The 26,892-nt window shown below is 39.1% G+C and overlaps 1 protein-coding gene across 4 annotated transcripts in view; it reads left to right on the top strand.

The window, feature by feature from the left end:
* Positions 1-14,987: 14,987 nt before the first annotated feature.
* The window catches only part of SECISBP2L (SECIS binding protein 2 like), a 55,682-nt gene continuing 43,777 nt past the window's right edge, over positions 14,988-26,892 (top strand). For 2 of the 4 annotated variants that reach the window (XM_053594611.1, XM_053594612.1), the window contains exons 1-2: positions 15,012-15,275; positions 25,801-25,979. In XM_053594611.1, the coding sequence (XP_053450586.1) occupies positions 15,252-15,275; positions 25,801-25,979 (203 nt within the window). In that variant the 5' untranslated portion in view covers positions 15,012-15,251. Of the gene's footprint in view, positions 15,276-20,674; positions 20,816-25,800; positions 25,980-26,892 lie in introns of all 4 variants that reach the window. The other 2 variants (XM_053594610.1, XM_053594609.1) reach the window with 2 other exon arrangements.

Genomic DNA, 26,892 nt, shown 5'->3' with positions numbered 1-26,892 from the left:
TTCTGTACAGCTAAGGACACAATAACCAAAGCAAAAAGACAACCTACACAATGGGAAAGGATATTTGCATATTTTCAATCAGACAAAAGCTTGATAACCAGGATCTATAGAGAACTCAAATTAATCCACATGAAAAAAGCCAACAATCCCTTATATCAATGGGCAAGAGACATGAATAGAACTTTCTCTAAAGACGACAGACGAATGGCTAACAAACATGAAAAAATGTTCATCATCTCTATATATTAGAGAAATGCAAATCAAAACAACCCTGAGATATCATCTAACCCCAGTGAGAATGGCCCACATCACAAAATCTCAAAACTGCTGATGCTGGCGTGGATGTGGAGAGAAAGGAACACTTTTACACTGCTGGTGGGACTGCAAACTAGTACAACCTTTCTGGAAGGAAGTATGGAGAAACCTCAAAGCACTCAACCTAGACCTCCCATTCGATCCTGCAATCCCATTACTGGGCATCTACCCAGAAGGAAAAAAATCCTTTTATCATAAGGACACTTGTACTAGACTGTTTATGGCAGCTCAATTTACCATTGCCAAAATGTGGAAACAGCCTAAATGCCCACCAACCCAGGAATGGATTAACAAGCTGTGGTATATGTATACCATGGAATACTATTCAGCTATTAAAAAAAATGGAGACTTTACATCCTTCGTATTAACCTGGATGGAAGTGGAAGACATTATTCTTAGTAAAGCATCACAAAAATGGAGAAGCATGAATCCTATGTACTCAATCTTGATATGAGGACAATTAATGACAATTAAGTTTATGGGGGGGGGAAGCAGAAAGAGGGATGGAGGGAGGAGGGTGGGGCCTTAGTGTGTGTCACACTTTATGGGGGCAAGACATGATTGCAAGAGGGACTTTACCTAACAATTGCAATCAGTGTAACTGGCTTATTGTACCCTCAATGAATCCCCAACAATAAAAAAAAAAAAAAAAAAAAGTAGGTAAGGAAAAAAAAAAAAAAAAAAGTCAGTGAGAACATTCTCTGATCGACAGCCTGTCCCCCACCCCCAGTCCTTTCTTTGTATGTATCTACTGATGAAAGTTACACTCACTTGATATTAATTATGGAAATCCTTCACAGGGCTCAGGGCGACAACTCCTCACTACTAACTAAAGTGGTTTTTACTAGGAAACATTAAGTTGTAACAAAATTTAAGACAACCCCGTGACAGTTTAACTGGAATAATATAATTGGTATTTCAATCATAAAAAGAAAAAAAGAAAAATCTAAATGACTTGTTTACAAAGGTTTTTTAAGGGTCAAAAACATTGAGTTGAAGGAGATTTTTCTATTTCAAATGATAATGGCACTTCCAAATGAAGGGGAACTATAAAAGATTTATTGTTTGCAATATCATTAGATAGTATCTTCTAAAGAAAGATTGAGATTTAGAATAGTGCATGAAAATAATCTGAAGGACATTATAATAAATCTGGGAAGTTATTTCCTGTTTTTAAATAGCATGGCCTGAAGACTTCACTGCCATAAAAATGAATTCCATGTCTGACTTTTTATCTGGTTTTCAGAATTCATTTATATAATAAATTCATTCCTTTTTAACTCTTACCTACACCAGGTTATTCACTAAACAATTTATTGCGTAGTTGATCTTACCATCTACAAATCATTTTTGACGTTATCAACTTCTGTTTTATTTGTTTTATATGCAACCTATATTCTCAAAGGAGCTAGGAGGGTTTCCATTTAAATCTACCTTTTAATTACTTCTCTTCCTTCTTTTGGCAATGTCTGAGTCAGCTATAGAGGCAAATTTCTTCATTCATTCAACAAACATTAGTGAGTAAAACTGTTCTCAAGGAGTACACACTCTTAAAAAGGAAATAGTTACATAAATAATTATGCACAAGACACAAACAAATTAAGGCAGAATGTGGCACAATAAGCTAGAGGAATTTTTTTTTTTTTGGAAAGAGCGTCTTAGTCTGTTGCCCAAGATAGAGCGCCATGGTATCAGCCTAGCTCACAGCAACCTCAAACTCTTGGGTTCAAACAATCCTCCTGCCTCAGCCTCCTGAATTGCTGAGACTACAGGTGCCTGCCACAACACTTGGCTAATTTTTCTATTTTTAGTAGAGACAGGGTCTCAAACTCCTGAGCTCAGGGGATCCTCCCACCTTGTCCTCTCAGAGTACTAGGATTATAGGGGTGAGCCACTGTGCTCAGACCTAGCTAGAGAAATTTTGAGTATCCTTTCAGCCCGGAAATGGAGCAACGATTTTCAATATAGGAGAGGCATGCTAAATAGAAAGAACTGCATGAGCAAAATCAGAGGTGTAGAAAAGCAGTCAGCCATCAGAGACGTTTCTAGACTGAGCAAGGTGCAGGCTCAGAACTTGCATTTGTAGTAGTGACAATAACTATGTTCTGAGAGCCTGCTATGTTCCAGGCAGTGTTCTAAGCACTGGGAATACCCAACGGTGGGCACAATAAACAGGAAAAAATGTCATATACATGAAAATAACAATCCATAAACAGACAAGATAAATGAAATGTACAGCATTTTAGAGGGCGATAAGTGCTATGGAGAAAAAGCTGGGAAGAGAGAGGGAGTGTGTGTTTGTGTGTTGTTTTAAAGGGGGTGTTCAAGAAGGCTTCACTCAAAAGTCACATTCAAGCAAAGACCTGAAGTGAGGGCTTGAGCCAGGTGAGATAAATGGGGCATGTCCCCAGCAGTAGAAGTAGCAAGGCCAAAGGTTCCCAGGTGGGGGTGTGCTTGGAATGATATGGGAATGGTAAGGAGGCCAGTGTGGCTGGAACTGAGTGAGTGAAGGTGAGGAGGAAATAAGGCAGGGGGCATGGGGGTTGGGCCTGATGATAGTGGCCTCAATGGCCACTCTAAGGACTAGGGCTTTTATTCTAAGATAGGAAGCTCCACTGAAGAGTTTTGAAGAGAGGAGTGATGTCCTGATTTAAGATTTTATGGCTGACTCTGGCTTACTGGGAGATCATTTGCTGCAGAGATTCTGATGTAATTGGTGTAAGGAGGGATCCCAGTATCCTAGCTTTAAAAGTGCCCCAGATTAAAAAGCTTTCCTCAGGCTGGGCGTAGTGGCTCAAGCCTGTAATCCTAGCACTCTGGAGAGGCTGAGGTGGGTAGATTGCTTGAGCTCAAGAGTTGGAGACCAGGCTGGGTGCCTGTAGCTCAGCGGCTAGGGCGCCAGCCACATACACCTGAGCTGGCAGGTTCAAATACAGCCCGGGCCTGCCAAACAACAATAACAACAACCAACAAATAGCCAGGTGTTGTGACAGGTGCCTGTAGTCTCAGCTACTTCGGAGGCTGAAGCAAGAGAATCACTTAAACCCAAGAGTTTAAGGTTGCTGTGAGCTGTGACACCAAGGTACTCTACTGGGGGCAACAGAGTGAGACTCTGTCTCAAAAAAAAAAAAAAGTTGGAGACCAGCCTGACCTGTCTCTAAAAACTAGCCAGGCATTGCGGTAGGTGCCTGTAGTCCCAGCTTCTTGGGAGGCTGAGGCAAGAGAATTGCTTAAGCCCAAGAGTTTGAGGTTGCTGTGAGCTGTGATGTCACTGCACTTTACCGAGGGTGACATAGTAAGACTCTATCTCAAAAAAAAAAAAAAAAAAAAGACACTATTAATCCAGTATTAAGTGGGGACTCATGGTGAGCCTGAATGGATAATACTTGGTCCTTCCTGAGCTTGCATTATTAAACGCTATGTGCTCTATGACTCATCATGGAAGAGATAAAAATGATCCAAATACAAAATAAAGTTTCCACATCTTTGCATTATGAATTGAGCTGCTATAAATGTTCAAGTGCAAATATCCTTGTGGTAAAATGATTTTTTTCTTCTGGGCAGATATCTAGTAATGGGATTGTGGGATCAAATAGGAAATCTACTTTTAGTTCTTTGAGGATTCTCCATACTTTTTTCCAAAAAGGCTGTTTGTACTAGTTTACAAGTAGCCCACCAACAGTGCATAAGCATTCCCCTCTCTTCACACCCACCCCAGCATCTGCAGCTTTGGGACCTTGTGATGTGGGCTGTTCTCACTGGGGTTAGGGAATATCTTAAAGTGGTCTTGATTTGCAATTGTTTAATGATTAGGGACAATGAACATTTTTTCATGTGTTTCAAGTGGCCATCAACCCACGAATGGATTAATAAACTGTGGTATATGTATACCATGGAATACTTATTTGGCCATAAAAAAGATGGGGACTTTACATCTTTTGTATTTACCTGGGTGGATTTGGAGAACATTCTCCTAAGTAAAGTATCTCAAGAATGGAATAGTAAGCATCCCATGTATTTATTACTAAGCTGAAACCAGTAGATCAACAACTACAGGCCCACACGAAAGTAAAACACAATTAAATTCAAGAAGGGGGGCAAGCGAGAGGGCGGGAGGGTGGAAGGGGGTTCTGTAATGGTAAGTTCCCACTTAATGGGTATAATGTAGGGGTATATGGCACATTTACTGGGTGAAGGACTCAAGTACAACTTGGACTTTACCTTACAAATGCAAACTATGTAACCTAAAGGTATGTACCTTCATATTAACCTGAAATTTAAAACATTTGTGTATGTGGGGGTGGTGATTTCTAAATTGTTTAAATGGTTTGCGACCAATTTTTAGTTTGTCAAACCTATAATTCTGGGAAGACAGTCAAAACGTCCGGTCTGGTTATATAGAAACTTTTCCATGTAAGAAGGCTGATGCTATAACAGTAGCTAAAAGATTACTTAAAAATGTGTTTCCCTTATAGGGCATTCAGGAGAATTGAAATACTTGCTCATTCCAGAGATTGAAGTACTTGTTTCATGGAACAGGTTTTTAAACAGTTAAATAAGGTATTGCAGAGGCAAAGCTAACTGAGTCAACTGGATTGCCTTGGTCAAAGGTCTGGCGGACAGATGACAATCAGATTCACTACCAGGAGAAAACATAAGTTAACCTCTCATAAAATAGTCACTGGAAGGCCTATGTCCCTAAAATATTAACATTAATAGATCCTTATGTAACTTCTGCTTCTAAACTCTGATATGACTAAATGTCACAAGGCTTCTATGTATTAAGCCAAAATGTATTTTCACCACGTGAAGGAAGGTTTTCATGACCTACTGATAACAATCAAACCCTTACAGGGGTCCTCAAACTTTTTAAACAGGGGGCCAGTTCACTGTCCCTCAGACCATTGGAGGGGCAGACTAGAGCTAAAAAAAAACAAAAAAAAACTATGAACAAATTCCTATGCACACTGCACATATCTTATTTTGAAGTAAAAAAACAGTAAACAGTAAACAGGTTGTATTTGTTCCAACCTGGAACAAATACAATCACACCACCTCATGTGGCCCGCGGGCTTTAGTTTGAGGACCCCTGAATCTGGATATTGGGTCTTCTAGAAACAATGTCAGAGAAAGACTGTCCTTACCACCCACAATGTAGCAAAACTTTGGGACCCCAAACCTTGAGTCTATAATCTCACAACCCAGAAGGGGCCCTGCAGACTTTTGGAAGTGTACATCCATTGGACATCCTAAAGTAAAACTAATCAGGGAAGTTTCTTCCCTGAAGCAGATGGCATCCTAGATGTGGACAACTTTCTCAAGATCACAGATCAAGACTTCCCTGCCATCATGCAACTCTAACCTCTCAGTTTTTTACTTGTTTATGACTCCATGAACAATAGAACTGGAAAAGGGCCCTTGTACACACCATGGGGTATACTCTTCTTTGTGAAGAATTTTTGCAGACAACCTAAATCTTAGGCTTTGATAGAAAGAGAATGAAGGGCCAACATGGAGTAGGAATTTTTTTGAATTTTAGAATATTACTGGGGTGCAAATGGTTTGGCTACATGAATTGCTTTTGTGCAATTTGAGTCAAAGTTATAAGTATGCCCCTGCATCCAGATAATGAGCATTGTATCTGTTAGGTGTGATTATACCCATATCCTCTGCTCCTCTCCCACCTGCTTGATTTCCGTTGAGTTTTATTTCCATGTGTACATGAGTATTGATTGATTAGTTCCAATTTGGTAGCGAGAACATGTGGTGTTTGTTTTTCCATTCTTGAGATACTTAGGAGAATGTTCTCTAGTTCTATCCAGGTTGTTACAAATGGTATTATTTCACCATGAGTTTTTTTTTTTTTTTTGGCTGAGTACATCGTGGTGTACATATATCATATTTTATTAATCTCCTCATATATTGATGGGCAGTTGAGTTGATTCCACATCCTTGTACTTGTGAATTGTGCTGTGACTGGGAATTTTCATGGTACCTTTATTGCTCCATAATCAGTCAACAACAGAACATTGGTCCACTCCTTTTAACATACATCACAGGTTAAAGAGAACATTTCCAGGAAGCCTTCACCTTTCTGAATGGACATTTTTGTTAGATGCTTTTTTCCATGGTCTGGAGTAAATATAATGAGACAATTATTAACAATTTATCCCTCATAAGAGACTTTATAGCAGGCTATTGTTTAAATTCTCTTGCTAAAGTTGTGCTAGATAGTAGAATTGCTCTACATTACCTACTGGCTGAACAGAGAAGAATCTTTGTCATTCTCTGTTGAATCTTTGACACTTCTTGTTGCACTATGGACAAATGCATTTGGTATTATAGAGATTTAGTTGCAGGAGATTAACAAATAGACTGCTTAGTTAAAATGGGTACTCTTAATGTGATTCATTCTTTGATTTGTTTGATTCTAGTTGGTTTGATTCATAGGGACCCTGGCTTAGGAGCATTTTCCAAACTCTTGGTATTATCCTCCAATAATACCTAATAATTCATAATAGTAGCCTCTCTGGTGACTGTATCCTCTCAGAAGTTTTAAATGTTTGCATGCAGCCATCTGTAGAATATCAAATGGTCTGTCTTTGATTAGAACAACAAAAACTCTAAGAAATGTGTGATCATGAGGATATTGTAACCTTTAAATGAGACGAAACCCCAAAATTATTGTAACTGGGAGGACAGCTAACCCCTAAGTTTTGTCACACTCTCACCTGGGTGAGAACCTGACCAAAAGGGGGATATTATTACCCCAAATTATTTTTTTTTCTGTTCCTTTTTTTCTGACTAAGCTCCTTCATTAGGCTCCAATAGACCAGACCAAACTAGAATGGAGTCACTCATGCTAAATGCCACATAATCAAATGGACACTTGAAGGAAGTAGATAGATCCCAAAACAAACAAGCTTTTTTTTTTTCTCCCGAAAATAGGGGATTCTAATAAAACAGTCCCCTTTGCTCTAACCCTTGACATCAATGCCTAAAGACATTTCAAAATCTCAAAACCAGTTTTGAGATGCTGACCAAAAGGGGAGAGTTTCCAAATTAAGTTAGAGCTGCCTCTTTTCAAACTTAAATTCGGCCTAAAAGTTTCTCTGTGTATAGTGAACTACAATCTAACTGGCTGTGCAAACAGACTGTAACCCACTGTTGTGCCAGTCACTGGGTTTTGGCCAATCACAAGTAGCCAAGTGTTCAAGTGAGGCAAATGCCAACTGTAACCAATCCAGCTGTTTCTGTACCTCACTTCAGTTCCTTTTATGTCATTTTTATTTTTCTGTTCATAAATATTGTCCAACCACGTGGCAGTCCCGGAATTGTTCTGAACCAATTCCAGTCCAGTGGGCTGCCTGATTCATGAATTATTTGTTTTTTGCTCACTTAAACTCTATTAAATCTAATTTGTCTGAAGTTTTTCTTTTAACACTATGAACAATTTAAATAATAGAATAGTAACAATAAATTCTTAAATAAGTATTATAAGTATTTGTATTTATTTTTATATCCTAGAAACATTATTAATTTTAACATTTACCTTTTCAGCACTCAGACAAAATGTGAATTAAACGCACCTTTTCAAAATCCTCCAAATGGCATTTTTTTTTTTTTTTTTACAGAGTCTTACTCTGTAACCCTTGGTAGAGTGCTGTGGCATCACAGCCCACAGCAACCTTGAACTCTTGAGCTCAAGCGATCTTTTTGCCTCAGCCTCTTGAGTAGCTGGGACTATAGAATGCCACAATGCCCAGCTATTTTTAGAGATAAAATAGATAAAATTGCTCAGGGTGGTCTTGAATTCCTAAGCTCCAGCAGTCCACCTGCCTCAATATCCCAGAGTGTTAGGATTACAGGTGTGAGCCACCAAAATGGGTTTTGACTTAAAATTAAATCCAAAGTCCTTACTACAGTCTGCAAATTCCCACACAATCCGGCTGGGCTAGTCTCCAGTTCCATCTATTGTGTACTTCTCTCACCCTCCCATCATTTATTATTCACATTGGTCTCTGCTTAAAATTTAAAATTTAAATCCCCCCCTTGTGGGGCTTCTTCTTTGTCTTTCTTCTATCTTTCTGTGTTCTTCAAACCTCAGGTCAGATATCATCTCCTCAGAGGTCAACTCCTCTACCTCTCTTTCTGCAGTCATCAAGTTAGTCTGTTTTATTTCCTTCACAGCATTCATCTTTACTTGAAATTATCTCCTTTTTCCATATGCTCACTACGTTTCTCCTGGACTAACTCACAAATTCCACGAGGGCAGGAACTTTGTCTTGCTCACTGATGTATCCTCACTCCCTCGAGCAGTGCTTAGCACATAGCAGGTGCTCAAAAATAATTTGTTAAATGAACATGTAATATGATGTTCAATAAGGACACCGTCAGTTTTGATAAGTCTCCAAAGGACAATAGATTAGGTGTCAAGTACCTTTACATTCTAAAGCCAAGTGTTCATTTACTGTGCAAGAGAAGATAAGAAATCGTGGCTTGGCATTATTCATCACTCACCTTCCATGGGGATGTAAGGGACTAATGACTCATAAAGAGGACTGCTTTGGAGATATCTTAAACTTTACCACACCTCCCATGGGAAAAGAGATGCTTTGCCTTACCTCAACCTATGTGAGAGGTGCTGTCGGGGAAACTCTTAGAAAACTTAATACATGTCACCTGGAGGCTGGGAGAATATAAGGACCCGAGAGAAACATCGGGAATGACCTGCACTTTTTACCCACTGTAGCTACATGAATTTTTTCCCAGAGGAAAGTTACTGAACTCTGCAATTTTCTTTGATGTGCACCAAAAATAAGATGGATTAATGAGTGGACAAAGGGAGGGATGAATGGATAGTTACAGGACAAATCAAGTGTGGCAAAATGACCCCGGGTATTGGTGGGAGGGAATTCTGCATGAAGCCATTTTAAAAGGAATTACAGCTAAGAAGACTGCCTGGCTATTCCCTAAAAAAATTGAGCAGAGATTTGAACCCTCAGAAGCCCCAGGGCTGAGGGCTAGGATCTTAGGTGGTGGACCTGAAACAACTTCAGTGCATGTCATAATAATTAGTAATTGAAGATCTGAGAAGCTCTGCCACCTTCTCCCTTACAACTCAAACCTGGAGGGATCTAAATGCCCTCAGAAGCCGGGCGTTGTGGCGGACGCCTGTAGTCCCAGCTACTCGGGAGGCTGAGGCAGGAGAATCGCCTAAGCCCAGGAGTTGGAGGTTGCTGTGAGCCGTGTGACACCACGGCACTCTACCGAGGGCAATAAAGTGAAACTCTGTCTCTACGAAAAAAATAATTAATAAATAAATAAAATAAAATCCCTCAGAGCATGGTTAAAGTGGAGGAGATGGTGATAGGAAAGGCAGAAAACAGAAGTGGACCAAAGCCATGGGCTTGTAGCGTGAAGCAGGGCTAAGATAGGGAGAAGGAAAAGCTTTAACTTGGAATTAAATTAGTGTGACCTTCATGAGGTTTCATCCAGGGGAGAAAAAGAAATAGTCTTTACATAATTTGAAGGGATTGGGCAGTAAAAATTAATTTTCTACTTGTACCTTATTGAATCCTGCTCATTCAGTAAAATGTACATGCCTAAAAAAAATCCCAACCCTGGAAGAATTTTGATTTAATATATCACACATTCATTTTTTGATAAGTATTTATTGAGTGGCTAAATTTATTGAACAACACCTGCTATGTGCCAGGTGTTTGTAGTGAGGTTACAATAATGTATAGGACTCTTTAGGTCTTTGCTTAGATACTACTGACTCAAATATATCTTCCCTGACCTTCTATCCCATACCATGGCAGAACCGACAGAACTTCCTTTTACATGACTCTCATCTGACTTGTAATTACCTGTTCTGGGTATGGCATGCCCATAAGGCAAATATGGTCCCTGACCTCACAGTGCCTCATGAACTGCAGTACCTCCAGTATTTAGCACAGTACCTGGTGCATTAAATACATTATGGAATGAAATAATTAACTCTAATTAGCTAATCTCATCTGTATATTATTTTTTAAATGTCTTCATTTTCTTCATAGATTTTTTTTTTTTTTTGAGACAGAGTCTCACTATGTCGCCCTTGCTAGAGTGCCGTGGTGTCACAGCTCACAGCAACCTCAAACTCTTGGGCTCAAGTGATTCTTTTGCCTCAGACTTCGAAATAGCTGGGACTACAAGGCACCTGCCATAATGCCCAGCTATTTTTTTTGTTGCAGTTGTCATTATTGTTTAGCTGGTCTGGGCCAGGTTCGAACCTGCCACCTTCAGTGTATGTGGCTGGCGTCATATCCACTGGGCTACAGGCACCAAGCCTTAATTTTTTTTTTTTTTGTAATAGCTATTGGCACCTTTTTAAAGGATTACATTAAATAAGAAGGACGTTGTGATATTTTTGTTCTTATAATTTCTTTTGATTCTATTCTTTTTTTTTTTTTTTTTGTAGAGACAGAGTCTCACTTTATCGCCCTTGGTCGAGTGCTGTAGAATCACATAGCTCACAGCAACCTCCAACTCCTGGACTTAGGCAATTCTCCTGCCTCAGCCTCCCGAGTAGCTGGGACCACAGGCACCTGCCACAATGCCTGGTTATTTTTTCGTTGCAGTTCAGTGGGGGCCAGGTTTGAACCCACCACCTTCGGTATAAGGGGCTGGTGCCCTACCCACTGAGCCACAGGTGCTGCCCCTCGATATTATTCTTATACTTTATTTATTTACATATTTTGGACAGTCACAGAAGCTGTGACATTCTTATAATTTAAATGGATATCTTACATATAAATGATTTGCAATAAAAACTATTTAATAAGGACAGGTGTGGTGGCTCACACCTGTAATCCTAACACTCTGGGAGGCCAAGGTGGGTGGATTGCCTGAGCTCACAGATTCAGAGCAGCTTGAGCTAGAGCAAGACCCCTGAGCTAGAGCAAGACCCCAAGCTGGGCATTGTGGCAGGTCCCTCCTATAGTTCCAGCTACTTGGGAGGCTGAGGCAAGAGAATTGCTTGAGCCCAAGAGTTTGAGATTACTGTGAGCTATGACACCATGGCACTATATCAGGGGGGCAGTGAGAGAGTGAAACTCTGTCTCAAAAAAAACCAAAAACAAAAAACTATTTAATAGTCATAAAAATCCTATAATGTGGAAAGATTTTTGGAAATCTTATATTTAAATTCCTCAAAAGAAGGAAGAAAAGCCAAAGTACTGTGGTATTTTTATGACTGCATTATTATTATATTTTTACTCAGATGCAATATCTTACGGCTAGAGACCACCATTAGGAAGACAACCTGAAAATTCGGAGTTCATTTTATCTTTCAGTTGTGGAGGAGAATGATCATCTGCTAGTTTACATAACTACATCTTATAAATAACTTCATTTTTCTGAGCAACCATAAATTCATTCAGCATTCACTGAATCTAAGTAGGGGTACAATAGGCACTAGGGACCTAATATTATATTAATTGCATATATATGTAACATTGCTACAGCATGTGTATTTTAATTTTTTTTATCGTTGGGGATTCATTGAGTGTACAAGAAACCAGGTTACACTGATTGCATTTGTTAAGTAAAGTCCCTCTTATAATTGTGTCTTGTCTCCAAAAGATATGTCACACACGGAGACCCCCCTGCATCTTTCCCTCTCTCTGCTCTTCCCTTCTCTCACCCTCCTCCCTCTTTCCCTCTCTCGGCTCTTCCTTTCCCCCACCACTTCCTTTTTCTCTCTCTTTGCTTTCCCCTTCCCCCACACCATACTGTGTACGTGTACTAGGTCATTAATTGTCCTCATATCAAAATCGAGTACATAGGATTCATGCTTCTCCATTTTTTTTTTTTTTTTTTTTGAGACAGAGTTCCACTATATCACTCTCGGTAGAGCACTGTGACATCACAGATCACAGCAACCTCAAAATCTTGGGCTTAAGCGATTCTCTCTCTTTTTTTTTTTTTTTTTGGCCGGAGCTGGGTCTGAACCCACCACCTCCTGCATGTGGGGCCAGTGCCCTACTCCTTTGAGCCACAGGTGCTGCCCTTAAGTGATTCTCTTGCCTCAGCCTCCTAAGTAGCTGGCACTACAGATGCCCACCAAAAGGCCCAGCTATTTTTTGTTACAGTTGTCATCATTGTCATTTTAGCAGGCCTAGGCTGGGTTCAAACCGGCCAACTTTGGCGTATGTGACTGGCACCAGAGCACTGTGCCACGGGCACTGAGCCATGTTCTTCTCTTCTTGTGATGCTTTACTAAGAATAACGTGTTCCACTTCCATCCAGGTTAATACAAAGGATGTAAAGTCTCCATTTTTTTAATGGCTGAATAGTATTCCATGGTATACATATACCACAGCTTGTTAATCCCATTCCTGGGTTGGTGGGCATTTAGGCTGTTTCTACATTTTTGTGATTATAAATTGAGCTGTGATAAACAGTCTAGTACAAGTGTCCTTATGGTAAAAGGATTTTTTTCCTTCTGGGTAGATGCCCAGAAATGGGATTGTAGGATCAAATGCGAGGTCTGGCATGAGTTCTTTGAGGGTTCTCTATATTTCCTTACAAAAGGGTTGTATTAGTTTGCAGTCCCACCAGCAGTATATAAGTGTTTCTTTCTCTCCACATCCACACCATGCATGTGTATTTTAAACGCATATGCATATATAAAATTTGAGGAGGCAGAAGAATAAATAAAATGAAATAAATGAGAGGTCTTTTTGTATAAGTATAAATGTTTCTCCTTATAAACTGTTTCTACTGCCAGCCTTGATATACGTCTTTCTGACACAATACAGCTCCTTTCAGCAGGTTAAAATATAGTATAGATTGAGAGTCCCTTATCAGAAATGTTTGGGACCAGAAATGTTTCAGATTTTGGATTTTAAAAAAATTTTTAGAATATTTGCATTATACTTACTCGTTGAGTATCTCTAATTGGAAAATCTGAAATATGAAAATGTTCCAGTAAAAATTTCCTTTGAGTATCAAGTCTGTAATAAAAAAATTTTGGATTTTAGATTTTCCAATTAGAGATACTCAACCTATATCAACACAAGTACAGTTAAGGACTTCACAGACCAGCCTCATCTGGGTGTCTTATTAAAAAACAAACAAACAGACTAATAATCCCTGGACTAAGTGAAAAGACTTTACTTGACAGCTCCTGAAGCATGACAAAGCAAATTTCTTAATAATCTCTTTCCCTTTCCCACCTGTGGAATTCCACACTAGTGTCCAAAACAGCAGCCAATTGTCCTCTTTCCCTTCACTTAAGTAAAATTTAAGCTTACACAGTTTTCCACACGTATTTGCAGGGGGTTTCGATTCTAGGAACCCTTGTGGATATCAAAATCCAAGAGTCAAAAATCCAGTCCTTTATAGAAAATGGTTTAATATTTGCATAGAACCTGTGGACATCCTCTTGTCTACTTTAATCATCTCTAAATTACTCATAATACCTAATGCCATGTAAATCTTATGTAAATAGTTATTATAATGTATTAGAATTTTTTTTTTTAAGAGACAGTCTCACTTTATCGCCCTCAGTAGAGTGTTGTGGCGTCACAGCTCACAGTAACCTCCAACTCCTGGGCTTAAGCGATTCTCTTGCCTCAGCCTCCGGAGTAGCTGAGACTACAGGCGCCCGCCACAATGCCGGGCTATCTTTTTGTTGCAGTTTGGCTGGGGCCGGGTTTGAAAACACCACTCTTGGAAGATAGGGCCAGCGCCCTATCCCCTGAGCCACAGGCGCTGTATTAGAATTTTTGATTTGTATTTTATTGTTGTAATGTTATTTTTTATTGTTTTTTCCCCAAATGTTTTCCACCTGCCCTTGATTGAATCTGGAATGCAGCATCTGTGGATACGGAGGGCTGACAGTACAGCTTTTTATATTTCTTCCTCACCCAGGAACTGACTAGCTAGTAAGAACTCTTCAGGGAAGGTGTTGGTGTTGGAAGTGTGTAAGAGGACATGCCCAGAAGGAATCTGCCATGCTGAAGAGGTGTCCAGTTTCAAGGCAGTTTGTGTCTTCAAAGATCTAATGATTTAAAGATAAAAGAAAGTCCACAAGCACAGTGAGGAAAGCAACATACCAGAGTATATAATTACCTGTTGAGTGGTGCCGTACAGATCCTGGGTAAGAAGAGGGGCCCCAAGATGGGCAAGGCCAGCCTGGAGGTGAGCCTAGAGGTGGGCCTGGACCTGAATAATGAATTAACTAATTAATAAATATTTGTGGAGCAACGGAGCTTCTTCCAGCCATTCTGTCTATGTATTTTATATACCCATTTTTTTTTTCTGGGGCAATACTCCATTATTTTTATCGCATTCTCTTTCCTTTATAGCCATAACTCCCTTTATTTGAGTAACATAAGGAAGGAGCATATGTACAGTGGGCAGCTAAAAGCTCTTCCAACATCACTAAGAGACGATTTCAGATCCTGAAGAGGTGTCTGAGGTCCCAGGTGTCCTGGGTCTCAAGCGGCCCAACACTCCTCCACTTTGACAGCCCACGTGACCAGCTCCAGGGCACCTCCACCTGGTCTCAGCTTCTAGCCCCCCACCCCTGTTCCTCCTGCCCACGCTGAGGCCTTTTGCAGTCACTCCGCCCACTGCCCCTCCGTGTCTCCTCCCGGCTCCTTCCCACTCTGTGCACCTCCATTTCCGACTACGCCTCCCGCCTATTAAGGCCCTTCTCGGCTTCCGTCCCAGATGATCCCTCCCCGAGGCTGCCACCGCCTCCTCCGTCTCTCGGAGCTGGAGCCGCCTCTTCGGCCAGTGGCGTAGCCGACTCTGTGTCACGGCCAGACAGACAGGGGCGGAGGTCCGGAACCCAATCTGGACCCGAGCGGAGGGCCATGGAGAAAGCGGCCCGAGGCGCTCAACACACCAACTAGGGCGGGCCCGCTGCGGCTGTAGGCGCCATGGACCGAGCCCCCACAGACCAGGTACGCGGGCTCGGGCTGGGCCGGGCGAGCCGGGGGTTGGGGGTCGCCGCTTCCTCACGGGCCCGGCCCTCGTCTCCGAGCCTGGGGCTATAGCAGCCGGAGCCCTCAGGCTTCTGCGGTCGCAGACCAAGGTGGGGTCTGGCTGTATGGTGTACCCTGCTGTCCTGCATTGTTCCAGCTGCTGCCTGGAGCTTGACGGCTTTTCCAGCCCTGTTGTCCTTCGGGCTGGGGACTCGGGTTGCCTCTCTTCCCCTGCCCTGGTGAAAAGGGCCAGGAAAGCTCCAAGTTGTCGGTGCTCAACCGAGAGTAGGGCCTGTAACTTCCACCATATCTTCCCCCTCCCCCGTATTCCCTTCACTTCTGGAATGTGTTTTTAAGGTAGAAAGGCATTTGAAGGCTTCTCACCCAGAAAGACCGTCAGAGAATGTGTGATAACGACAGATGAAGGGGGAATCGTGGGTCTTTTAAATCTGCAGTCGATTGAGCATTGTTTTTGCAACGGTTTGGGGGAGATAATCCTTTTAAGAAATAGTACTACGGTTTCCCCTTGTTTGTTTATCCAATTATTTTGCAAAAATTGTAGTTAGTGTTTTTTAAAAAACGAACTTACATCAGAAGGGTGTAGGGGCCTGAGTTCATTTCCGAGCCCGTTTTCATATTCGCAGAGTAGTGCTATTAGTGTTTTGGTGTTCTGTTCTGTTTTTCGTTGTATCGGTTTCTTGATTATCCACATTAGTGAGTGCTGGGAGGCGGGGATAAAGATAAAATAAAATAATGTAAAAAAAAAAACCTAAAGTACTAGTTTTTCCCCCAGTACTTAATCATTCTTAACATTTCTACGAAATGACTTGATTTCAAGTCTATTCAGTTTCTGTTGCCCTCTTGGAAGGGTTTGCACAGTGATGAACTAAGCAAATAGGTGAAGGCAGAAGAGAGTTTAGTCATTTTTGCCTAGCAATTTTACTAACGGGTAATTAGCACCTGATTAAATGAGATAAGATTTCCCAAATTCCTGCATATGTCATATGTAGTTGGAGCAAGTTTTGTTTTGGGGGGTTTTTGTTTGTTTGAGATATAGTCTCACTCTGTTGCCCAGGGCTTCAGCCTGGCTCACAGCAACCTCAAACTTCTGGGTTCAAGTGATCCATCTGCCTCAGCTTCCCAAGTAGCTGGGACTACAGGGACTGGCTAACTTTTATATTTTTAGCATAGACGTGCTCTCTCTCTGGCTTAGGCTGGTCTCTAACACCTAAACTCAAGAGATCCTTCTGTTTCGGCCTCTGAGAGTGCTAGGATTACCGGTTTTGATTTTGAAATTGGACTCTTAGTAGGCAAAGCATAGCTTCATAGTTGGGTGTATTTGTTTTTACACAAGCTGGGTGTATTTGTTTTTTTTTTATTTAAAAAAAAGGTTTATGTGAATATAACTCTGAAAATGCAAATTAGTTTCATAAAACAATATATAGAATTGCTAAACTGACATGCAACCTCTTGGTCAAGACACAGGCTTTCCTGTGACCCAGAGTATTTTTCTGTATGTGCAGCCTAGATCCAATTTAATTAAAGAAATATTTTCATTAAGTATTTATCAGAAATACCTGAGATTTCAAAGCTTGACAAATAAATAGGAATTTTCCTTGAATCATTTCCTTGTATGTATGTTAACACTAATGAAAGGTTTCAGCATTTTGGTCCCTCACCAGGATGCCAGAACTGTAACCAGTAATGCTGCCATATGTATACTTATGGTTCCTTTCATCCTAGAGGAAATGTAATTATCTATTTAGATGGTAACTTTAGCATAGTTGTTTGTGTGTGATTATCTTCCCAGCAAGTACTATGAGCAAATTATTTAAACTAGAGAGTTTCTTCCTCTTTCATGCTGTCTTTCCAAAGTCAACAACCTATTAAAACCTTATAGGGCAGTGCCTGTGGCTCAGTGAGCAGGGCGCCCCATATACCGAGGGTGGTGGGTTCAAACCCGGCCCTGGCCAAACTGCAACAAAAAAATAGCCGGGCGTTGTGGTGGGCGCCTGTAGTCCCAGCTACTCAGGAGGCTGAGGCAGGAGAATCGCCTAGGCCCAGGAGTTGGAGGTTGCTGTGAGCTGTGTGACGCCACGGCACTCTACCAAGGGCGATAAAGTGAAACTCTGTCTCTACCAAAAAAAAAAAAACCTTGTAGAAATTTAAAAACCAGAAAAAATCATGACTTGAAGATTTGTTTTTCTTCTAGTACTCCTGCCTGTTTCCCAGCCTAACCCAACATGAAGGAATAACTTGAAACTTTTTCACTCTCCCATGCACTCAGAAAAAAGATTCAGAAAAGTGATGTGACTTTGCCTAGTTAATGCGATAGGTAGTAAATTCAGGGATATATGGATGACCTGGAAGGAATATGCTTTATTTTATATATGCATTGGGCAAGACTCCATTATTTTTATCATATTCTCAAAAGAAGGCTAAGAGACATTAAATTAATGATAGATTAGGGACTAAGATTTCTCAACTTTGTGCAATTCTTGATTCTTTCCAGCATATCATAATGTAATGGCTGAATTTCCATCTTTCCTCATAGAATGTTTTTTCCTTTCAAAGGAGTGTTGGCTTATATTCAGAATTTCTAGAAATACCTATAGCGTTCATACTTGCTCACTATAGTATTGTACTGGTTAGCAGTTCATAAAAGTTGGAATTTAAAAAGTACTATTTAATACAGAAGGCTTTGTGCATTTCATCTTAACCTAATTAAATCCTTGGAGTTTTTTACAAATGTAACTTAAAAAAAATTAAAAGTATTTTTTGCCTGAAGGCATACATATTTTGTTTTTTTTGTGTGTGAATTACCTCATTATAAAAAAAGATGTATTTTGTGTATGTTGATCAAAATTTTAAAAAGTTACTGGGAAAACAGTGCTAGATGGATAATCTTAATTGAATAATGGCTATTTGAAATATTGGTATAACCAGAAGAGAATCTTAGGAATATTCTCTTTTAGCTTTTTCTTTTACAGAGTGTTCTCTGTATTTAATCAAAACAAGTAGCTTAATTTTAACTGCCAGAGTTAGATGTTTTAAGAACAGCTATTACTTGGTTGATAAGATTTTTTTCATTAGGAAAAAGCTTGTGTAAAGAGATGAGAAGAATAAATCATAGAGTTCATTTTGTTTATAAAGGCTTAGTATTTCTTCTTTTTTTTTTTTTTTTTAGTATTTCTATTTTTAGAAAATTTAGGACAGTGTGAGATTTTTTATTATTTATTTATTTATTTTTGAGACAGCGTCTCAAGCTGTTGCCCTGGGTAGAGTACTCTGGTGTCACAGCTCACAGCAACCTCGGACTCTTGGGGTTAAGAGATTCTCTTGCCTCAGCCTCCCAGGTAGCAGGGACTACAGGCGCCCAACACAACGCCTGGCTATTTTTTGGTTGTAGTTGTCATTGCTATTTGGCAGGCCCGGGCTGAATTCAAACCCGCCAGCTCCGGTGTATGTGGCTGGCACCATAGCCGCTTGAGCTACAGGCGGCAGGCCAGTGTGAGATTTTTCAAAAATAAACAATAGACTGGAAATGACAGAACACTGGAAATTCACGATCTTTTGTATTATCACAAATAATTTAAATATTGGCTTAATTTTTAGTATATTAGTATTAGATAAGTTCTTTTAAAGGAATTTACAAACTTACTGGTGTTTGGTATCTTTAGTTCTTAGAAAAACAAGCATGTAATGATATGTATGATTTCGTGCAACTACATAGAAGGGTGAAAAATTGCTACGCTTAGAATTGTTTTCTTTTTTCTTTCTTTCTTTTTTTTTTTTTATTGAGACAGAGTCTCACTTTGTCACCCTCAGTAGAGTTCTGTGGTGTCATAACTCATAGCAACCTCCAACTCCTGGGCTTAAGTGATTCTCTTGCCTTAGCCTCCCTAGTAGCTGGGACTACAGGCATCTACCACAATGCCTGGTTATTTTTTTGTTGTTTGTTTAGCAGGCCCTGACTGGGTTCGAACCCACTAGCCCTGGAGCATGTGGCCAGCACCCGAATCACTGAGCTATGGGCACCCAGCCAATTGTTTTCTTTAAATAATTTATCAGTGCTTCAAACTAAATGTATTCTAATATCAGTGCTCCAAATTAAATGTATTCTAAGTAAGTTACTATAAAATGTTTATTGTTCAGTAATACTTATAGTTGGCCTTTATATATGTGTATATAAATAAATTTCCTATCTTATCAGATTTTAAAAATAATACTTCTTACAAGGGTACATGTGAAATTTACTAAGTGTAGAATATACATGTCTTAATAACTGGGAGGGTATGTGTGAAATTTACTAAATGTAGAATATAAATGTCTTAACACAAAAGAAAATGCCAGTGAAGGCTATGTTAACTAGTTTGATGAAAATATTTCAAATTGTATATGAAACCAGCACATCATACCCCATGATTGCATTAATGTACACAGCTATGATTTAATAAAAAATAAATAAATAAATAACTGGGAGGGTACCGTGAGGCTTTGTTAACCAGTTTGATGAAAATATTTCAAATTGTACATAAAACCAGCACATTGTACCCCATGATTGCATTAATGTACACAGCTGTGATTTAATTAAAAATATTTTTACAATAAAAAAGCATATTTATGTTCATTTAAAGAAAATACCATTTGGACATTAAAAAAGACATTTTCAAGCTCTTAGGGTTGAATAGAATGATATACACCTTGATTTTGGATTTCTGACCTCAGAAACTGTGAAACTAAATTTCTGTTGTTTTAAGCTAAACAAACAAACAAATAGAATGATACATGAAAAAGTGGTAACAATAAAATACCAACCTATGGTATTTTGAGGTTGGTATTTTATTGTTAATGTGGCTGAAGTTATACTCTGAGGCAAATGTATAGTCATGAATAACTTCATTGTTAAATAACTTAAAAAGAAAATAAAAATAAAGCATATAGGGCAGCGCCTGTGGCTCAGTGAGTAGGGCGCTGGCCCCATATACCGAGGGTGGCGGGTTCAAACCCAGCCCTGGCCAAACTGCAACAAAAAAAATAGCCGGGCGTTGTGGTGGGCGCCTGTAGTCCGAGCTGCTCGGGAGGCTGAGGCAAGAGAATCACGTAAGCCCAAGAGTTAGAGGTTGCTGTGAGCCGTGTGACGCCATGGCACTCTACAGAGGGCGGTACAGTGAGACTCTGTCTCTACAAAAAAAAAATAAAGCATATAAGGCAAGAAATTAGAGAGGAAACCTCATCAGAGGAAGAGAGAAAATAATAAGTTTAAAAACAAAAATAGATAAAAAACTAATATTAAATCTAGAAAGCTGTTGTTTGTAATTACCATAAGATTTTAACAATATCCTTTTTTGTTTGTTTGTTTTTGTTTTTTGAGACAGAGTCTCACTCTTGCTCCAGGTTTGAGTGCTTTGACATCATAGCTCACAGCATTACAGCAACCTCAAACTCCTGGGCTCAAGCTGTCCTCTTGCCTCAGCCTCCTGAGTAGCTGGGATTATAGGCACTTGCCACAACACCCAGTTAGTTTTTGTATTTTTAGTAGAGATGGTGTCTTGCTTTTGCTTAGGCTGATCTTGAACTCCTGAGCTCAAGCAATCCACTTGAGTTCAAGGGCCTCCCATCTCGGCCTCCCAGAGTGCTGAGGTTACAAATGTGAGCCCCTGTGCCCTGCCAGATTTGGTTTGTGTTTAGAAAAAGAGAAAAATGTATGGATAGCAAAGCAAGTGAGCAGAGTCTGAGTTAAATACTTTGATTTCTTCCTTCAGCATTTTCTGGAGTCTTGCAAAACTTAATACATAACTTCTGCAATTTGTTTTGACAGGTGGTTCACTTCAAATATAAATCATTTTAGTCAGAAAATGATATACAGCCGGCAGTTATTTCTTAAGCACTGATTAGTTTTTCCTTCAGAAGACATTTAATTTTACCTTTTTTTTTTTTTGCGGTTTTTGGCTGGGGCAGAGGCCGGTGCCCTACTCCTTTGAGCCACAGGTGCCACTCCTTAAAACTTTGGCCATAAATTGTAAAACATTTTAATGTTTGAGCTATTGTATTTTTACCTTAACATAGAGTATACGGAAGGTTTCCATGGTCATATTCTTTCTGTGGGTGTGTGGTGCATAGTCTGGAGTTGCGCTGTGGGAGAGTGTCTCATTATGTTCTAACTTCAGTTTTGTTTTTTAAGTGGGTGTCATATTTTTCTGCTGCTTAATCTGGAAAGATTATTCACATACTTCTGGAGGTTCTATCTAAAGAGTTTAGTGTGCATTCTCTGCTGATGTGTGCTTCGTAGTAACGTTTACCCAATTTCCCCAAATCATTCTAATGCCGTGCTCTTTCCAGAACATATGCTTAATATGTATTATTTGTTGAATTGTATAGGTCCCAGTTATCTGAATACATTTGTCTAATAAACTCTTTTAAACAAGGTTTTTATAGTTTCACACCTTGATAAATTTATTGGGCTTTCTCGATTATTATCAAAGGCATTTTATTTATTGACATTTGCTTTAAAACGAAGTGTGAAACTGCTTAAATATTTTTTTCAAAGACACGTTTTGGGATTATGGTCTTTTTTATTCATTTGGAAAATTCTGACATTTCCTTTTTTAAATATTTATTTATTTATTTATGGCTGATCAACTGAAGCAGTGGGAGTGGAAAAGGAACAAAGGAATCTGTAACTGGTAGTGATAAATTAGTTGTAAATACCACTGTGCTCAGACCAACCTGAAATTTCTCTGAAAGATAATTTTGCTATTAGATAGTTGCTTTTTCTTTTAAACAAATAATAGTACAGGGTGATTAAAATTTCTTCGGTATACTTTTGATTAATCTCATATTTCTTTTCTTTATTTTTTGAGACAGAGTCTCAAGCTGCCACCCTGGGTGGAGCGCTGTGGCGTCACAGCTCACAGCAACCTCAAACTCTTGGGCTCTAGTGATTCTCTTGCCTCAGACTCCCAAGTAGCTGGGAATACAGGCATCTGCCACAATGCCTGGCTGTTTTTTTGTTGCAGTTGTCATTGCTGTTTTAGCTGGCCTAGGCCGGATTCAAACCCGCCAGATTTGGTGTATGTGGCTGGCACCCTACCCACTGAGGTGTGGCGCTGCCTCATATTTATTTTCTTTAAAGAGACAACTTATTATTATAAAATGTCTGATCCCTAAAAGAATAAATCTTGGCAAAAGTAGAGAGACTAAAACATAGAAATTTAAACTGAGGAATATCATATGAAGCAATTAATCTAATTTTTTATTTTAAAAACAGCAGTTTATTGTCTATTAATGCAAGACATTTTTCTTTGATTCCTATACTAATATAATTAAAATAAGGCCAGAATCTTTTGCTTACTTAACATGTTACCTGTGTGGGCTTTATTATTAATTTTTATGAATAGTTTGGGATCTATTGTCATTATAGTAAACAACCATTTGAAACTATACAGAGTTGTAGCCATAAGAGAAAATTTGCCAGTTTGTTCCTATTAGTGACATCTTCTGTTTGTGCAGCTGTTGATTATAGCAGCTTCTCTTTCTCTTTTTTCTTGCTATAAACAAAGGATCATTTCAGTGTGTGTTTTACTGTTGAACTCTTGTATCTAGAATTGTACTTAGAATAAAAACCAATAAAAACTTCTATATTTAAAGGTATATGCTGTGTATACAGACATTAGGTATAAATCATGCATGACACCTTTTGAACAGCAGGGCTGTCTTAAGTTTATAAAACTCGTTTTAAACTACAATGAAATTTGTCACGATTTTTGACCTGAGCAAAATTTTGAATTTGCTGTTAAAGTAGTTTATGAGTTGATAATTTTGGGGGAGTTGTCAGGAAAAGTGTTCTTTTAAAATTATTTATTTATAATTATATTATTACGATTCTTTTTTGTTTTAGACTGATACTTTGATGTGCCTATGTTTCTTGCTTTAAAACAAAAATCTAATGTCTGCTAGTCCACATTTATGAAACTGTTCAGCAGATTCTCATGTGTTTAAAGGGACTTTTTAATTTGTAAAAGATATCATAAACATTACATTTTTAGTACAGTTAAAGTGTGATTTGAGGCTCCCCTCTTTTTATCCAAATGTATGAACTATGTAAAGCACGTTTCTGTTACCTTTGCATTCATAATTGTTGAAAGTCAGCTAGGTTAACTTTTTTCTGATTGAAGAAACATTTATTAGTTTTATATATTATGCCCTATGTAAATAAGTTTGGGTTTTAATGAATATCAACTGTGAAAATTACTAACTTATTAGAGTGTGAAGGTGTTTTTGCCTTTCATGTTAAAATTGAAGAGAGTAATTTAAGTTCACAAATGCAGGTATTTCTGAGTATTATTACCATAGTATGTATACTTCAGATTTGGTTAATACGTAAATGTAGACTTCAAAGTTAAATTAGGTAGAGACGAAAGATACTGAATTAATACTGCTATATAGTTCAGATTTTATTCCCTCCCTGCCTTTTAAACAAGCATTTCTGGATATTTATGGGATACTCCTTTTAAAGAACTTTTATTTTTCTGAATAAGGGCTGTATATTGAGCATATCAAGTCTTACCTTTAGATTTTCTTAGATTCCTTACAAACTACTTTTGTGAGAAGCATGCCTGAAATTTATTTTGACAACTGTGCTTTGTCCAGAACTTCTAATAAATCTTCCTAGAAAGTTTTTTTGGAAAATGTTCTGGTTAGGACCATTGCTTTTAAGGAAATTGTTTTGAATGGTTAAAATATTTGCATGGCATTTCATTTACTGGTTTTGTTTATGTGGTTTTTACTACTCTGCAGAATGTGCCTATTGATGTTTTAATAATTTAACTGTTAGATTTAAATTTAAATTGTTGGTAAATAGGTAGAAAACTGTGTAAAGCCATTGTACAGTTTAATGAATCATTATAAGGTACACACCTTGTAAGTTTTACCCAGTTAGGATGTGGAAGATTGCCAGGTGCCCCAGAAGGCTCTCTAGGTGTCCTTCAGTTGCAACTCCCTCTTTCCTAAGAGTAATTTCTATCCTGACTCCTCTGACTTTTATGGATTATTTTTACTTTTCTTTTTTTTTTTAATTGAGACAAGAGTCTCACTTTGTCACCCTGGGTAGAGTGCAATGGCGTCATAGCTCACAGCAACCTCAGACTCTTGGGCTCAAGTGATCCTCTTGCCACAGCCTCCCAAGTACCTGGCACTACAGGTGCCTGTCACAGCACCCAGCTGTGAGCAAGACCTAGAGGTCTTGCTCTTACTCTTGCTCAGGTCTTGAACTCCTGAGTTCAGGCAGTCTACCCATCTCAGCTTCCCAGAGTGCTAGGATTACACGTATGAGCACCGTGCTGGGCCTATGGATTCTTTTAGTTTAGTGAGATGTCCACTGGGAAACTGAAGTTCTTATTTTTTTCCCAGTTTGTGAACCACAAGTTTTTTCTCCTTAAGTATTTTTTCAACGTAGACATTTTTCTTCCTTTTAATTTAATGATACTAATTCACTTTTCTGAATTGAACACATGTGGACTATTTTTTAGACTACTGAAAGAAATATAGTTATCCTTCAGAACTCTGATCTTTTTCCTAACAAAATTAGTTAAAACCACATTGTTTTGTCTGAAGAACAACATGTATTACTATCAACTTTATTTTTAGACCCTGAGATACGATTTCTTTGTACCCTTTTTTTTTTTTTGTAGAGACAGAGTCTCACTGTACCGCCCTCGGGTAGAGTGCCGTGGAGTCACACGGCTCACAGCAACCTCTTAACTCTTGGCTTACGCGATTCTCTTGCCTCAGCCTCCCGAGCAGCTGGGACTACAGGCGCCCGCCACAACGCCCGGCTATTTTTTGGTTGCAGTTTGGCCGGAGCTGGGCTTGAACCCGCCACCCTCGGCATATGGGGCTGGTGCCCTACTCACAGAGCCACAGGCTCTGTTTTAATAGCTTTTTTTTTTTTTTTTTTTTTTTTTGAGACAATCTCACTCTGTTGCCCTGGGTAGGGTGCCGTAGCATCACAACTCACAGCAACCTCAAACTCTTGGGCTTAAGTGATTCTCTTTCCTCAGCCTCCCAAGTAGCTGGGATTACAGGCGCCTGTCACAATGCCGGGCTATTTTTTTTGTTGTTGTAGTTGTCATTGTTTAGCAAGCCCTGGCTGGGTTTGAACCCTCCAGTCCCACTGTGTGTCACTGGTGCCCTAACCATTGAGCTATGGGCACAAAGTCCTGTTTTAACAGCTTTGTTAACATAAGAAATGATTGTACTGAAATGTAGTAACTTCTGATAAGTTTTTCCTTATTTTATTTCATGGCTTCTTCCAAATAATTTCATCATTATTCAGTTATTTTGAATTGACATTAAATTGCTATTTCTTTTGGTTGTCTTGTGAATACTGAGAAGAGACCCAATTACTGTTCGTAAAGACCAACTCTTCTGTTCTTAAATGATAAATTTGTATGTTAAGTTGCTTGCTCATTTATTATTAATGGATTCCACCTTCTCTTTGAAGAATGTAAAGCTGTCAGCTGAGGTAGAGCCGTTTATTCCCCAGAAGAAGAATCCTGATACATTTATGATCCCTATGGCTCTCCCAAATGATAATGGAAGTGTTTCTGGTGTAGAATCGACTCCAATTCCCAGCTACCTGATTACTTGTTATCCATTCGTGCAGGAAAATCAGTCCAATAGGTAATTTGTTTATTATTTACTTTTTGCTAGGGGGGTATAGAAGTTGGCAAAGCATACTTGTTTTCTTTTTAAACTTTTACATGTTAACCATTTGTCTTTTTTTAAAGAGGAGTTAATAAAACCAAGTGATTAAAAAATTTGAAAATTGTTAACATGGATCATTTTCTCATTCTTTCTAAGAGGAAATGGAGTTGTTTGGATATGTCTCTACATTAAGTTATTGAAATTTATTTGAAATAAATCAATCCAAAGGGAGGAATGAAATACAGTAGAATCTTCATAGTTGACTATCTTCCTACACTGACCACTTCTTCAATTGCCCAGATTTTCCTTTCTTTTCTTTTTTTTTGAGTCAGTCTCACTTTATTACCCTCCTCGGTAGAGTACCGTGGCGTCACAACTCAGAGCAACCTCCAGCTCTTGGGCTTTGGCGATTCTCTTGCCTCAGCCTGCTGAGTAGCTGGGATTACAGGCACCTGCCATAATGCGCAACTGTTTTTGGTTGCAGTTTGGCCAGGGCTGGGTTTGAACCTGCCACCCTCGGTATATGGGGCCGGCGCCCTACTCACTGAGCCACAGGAGCTGCCTAAGAGGTCATTTTTAATGGGGTTTAGTTATGTATTAAAAACCTTTGACCTATGTTGGATGATGTGTGAGGTGATTTATAAACTAAATTTAATAGTATTTTTCTGTTTGACAAAATAGCCTGGTGTGCAGTATGATAAATTTAATTTGTTTTCTTGCTTTACCAGATAGTCTTTGAGAATTCATGAGTAAGCCAGCCAGAAGATTATTTTAAAACATTTTTTTTGAGACAGTTTCATTATGTTGCCCTCTGTAGAGTGCTGTGACGTCACCATTCACAGCTACCTCAAACTCTTGGGCTTAAGAGATTCTCTCACCTCTAGCCTCC

The sequence above is a fragment of the Nycticebus coucang genome, chromosome 6 (genome assembly GCF_027406575.1).
Source record: "Nycticebus coucang isolate mNycCou1 chromosome 6, mNycCou1.pri, whole genome shotgun sequence".
In the NCBI taxonomy this organism is placed as follows: Eukaryota; Metazoa; Chordata; class Mammalia; order Primates; family Lorisidae; genus Nycticebus; species Nycticebus coucang.
This window is presented reverse-complemented; position numbering and strand designations above follow the sequence as displayed.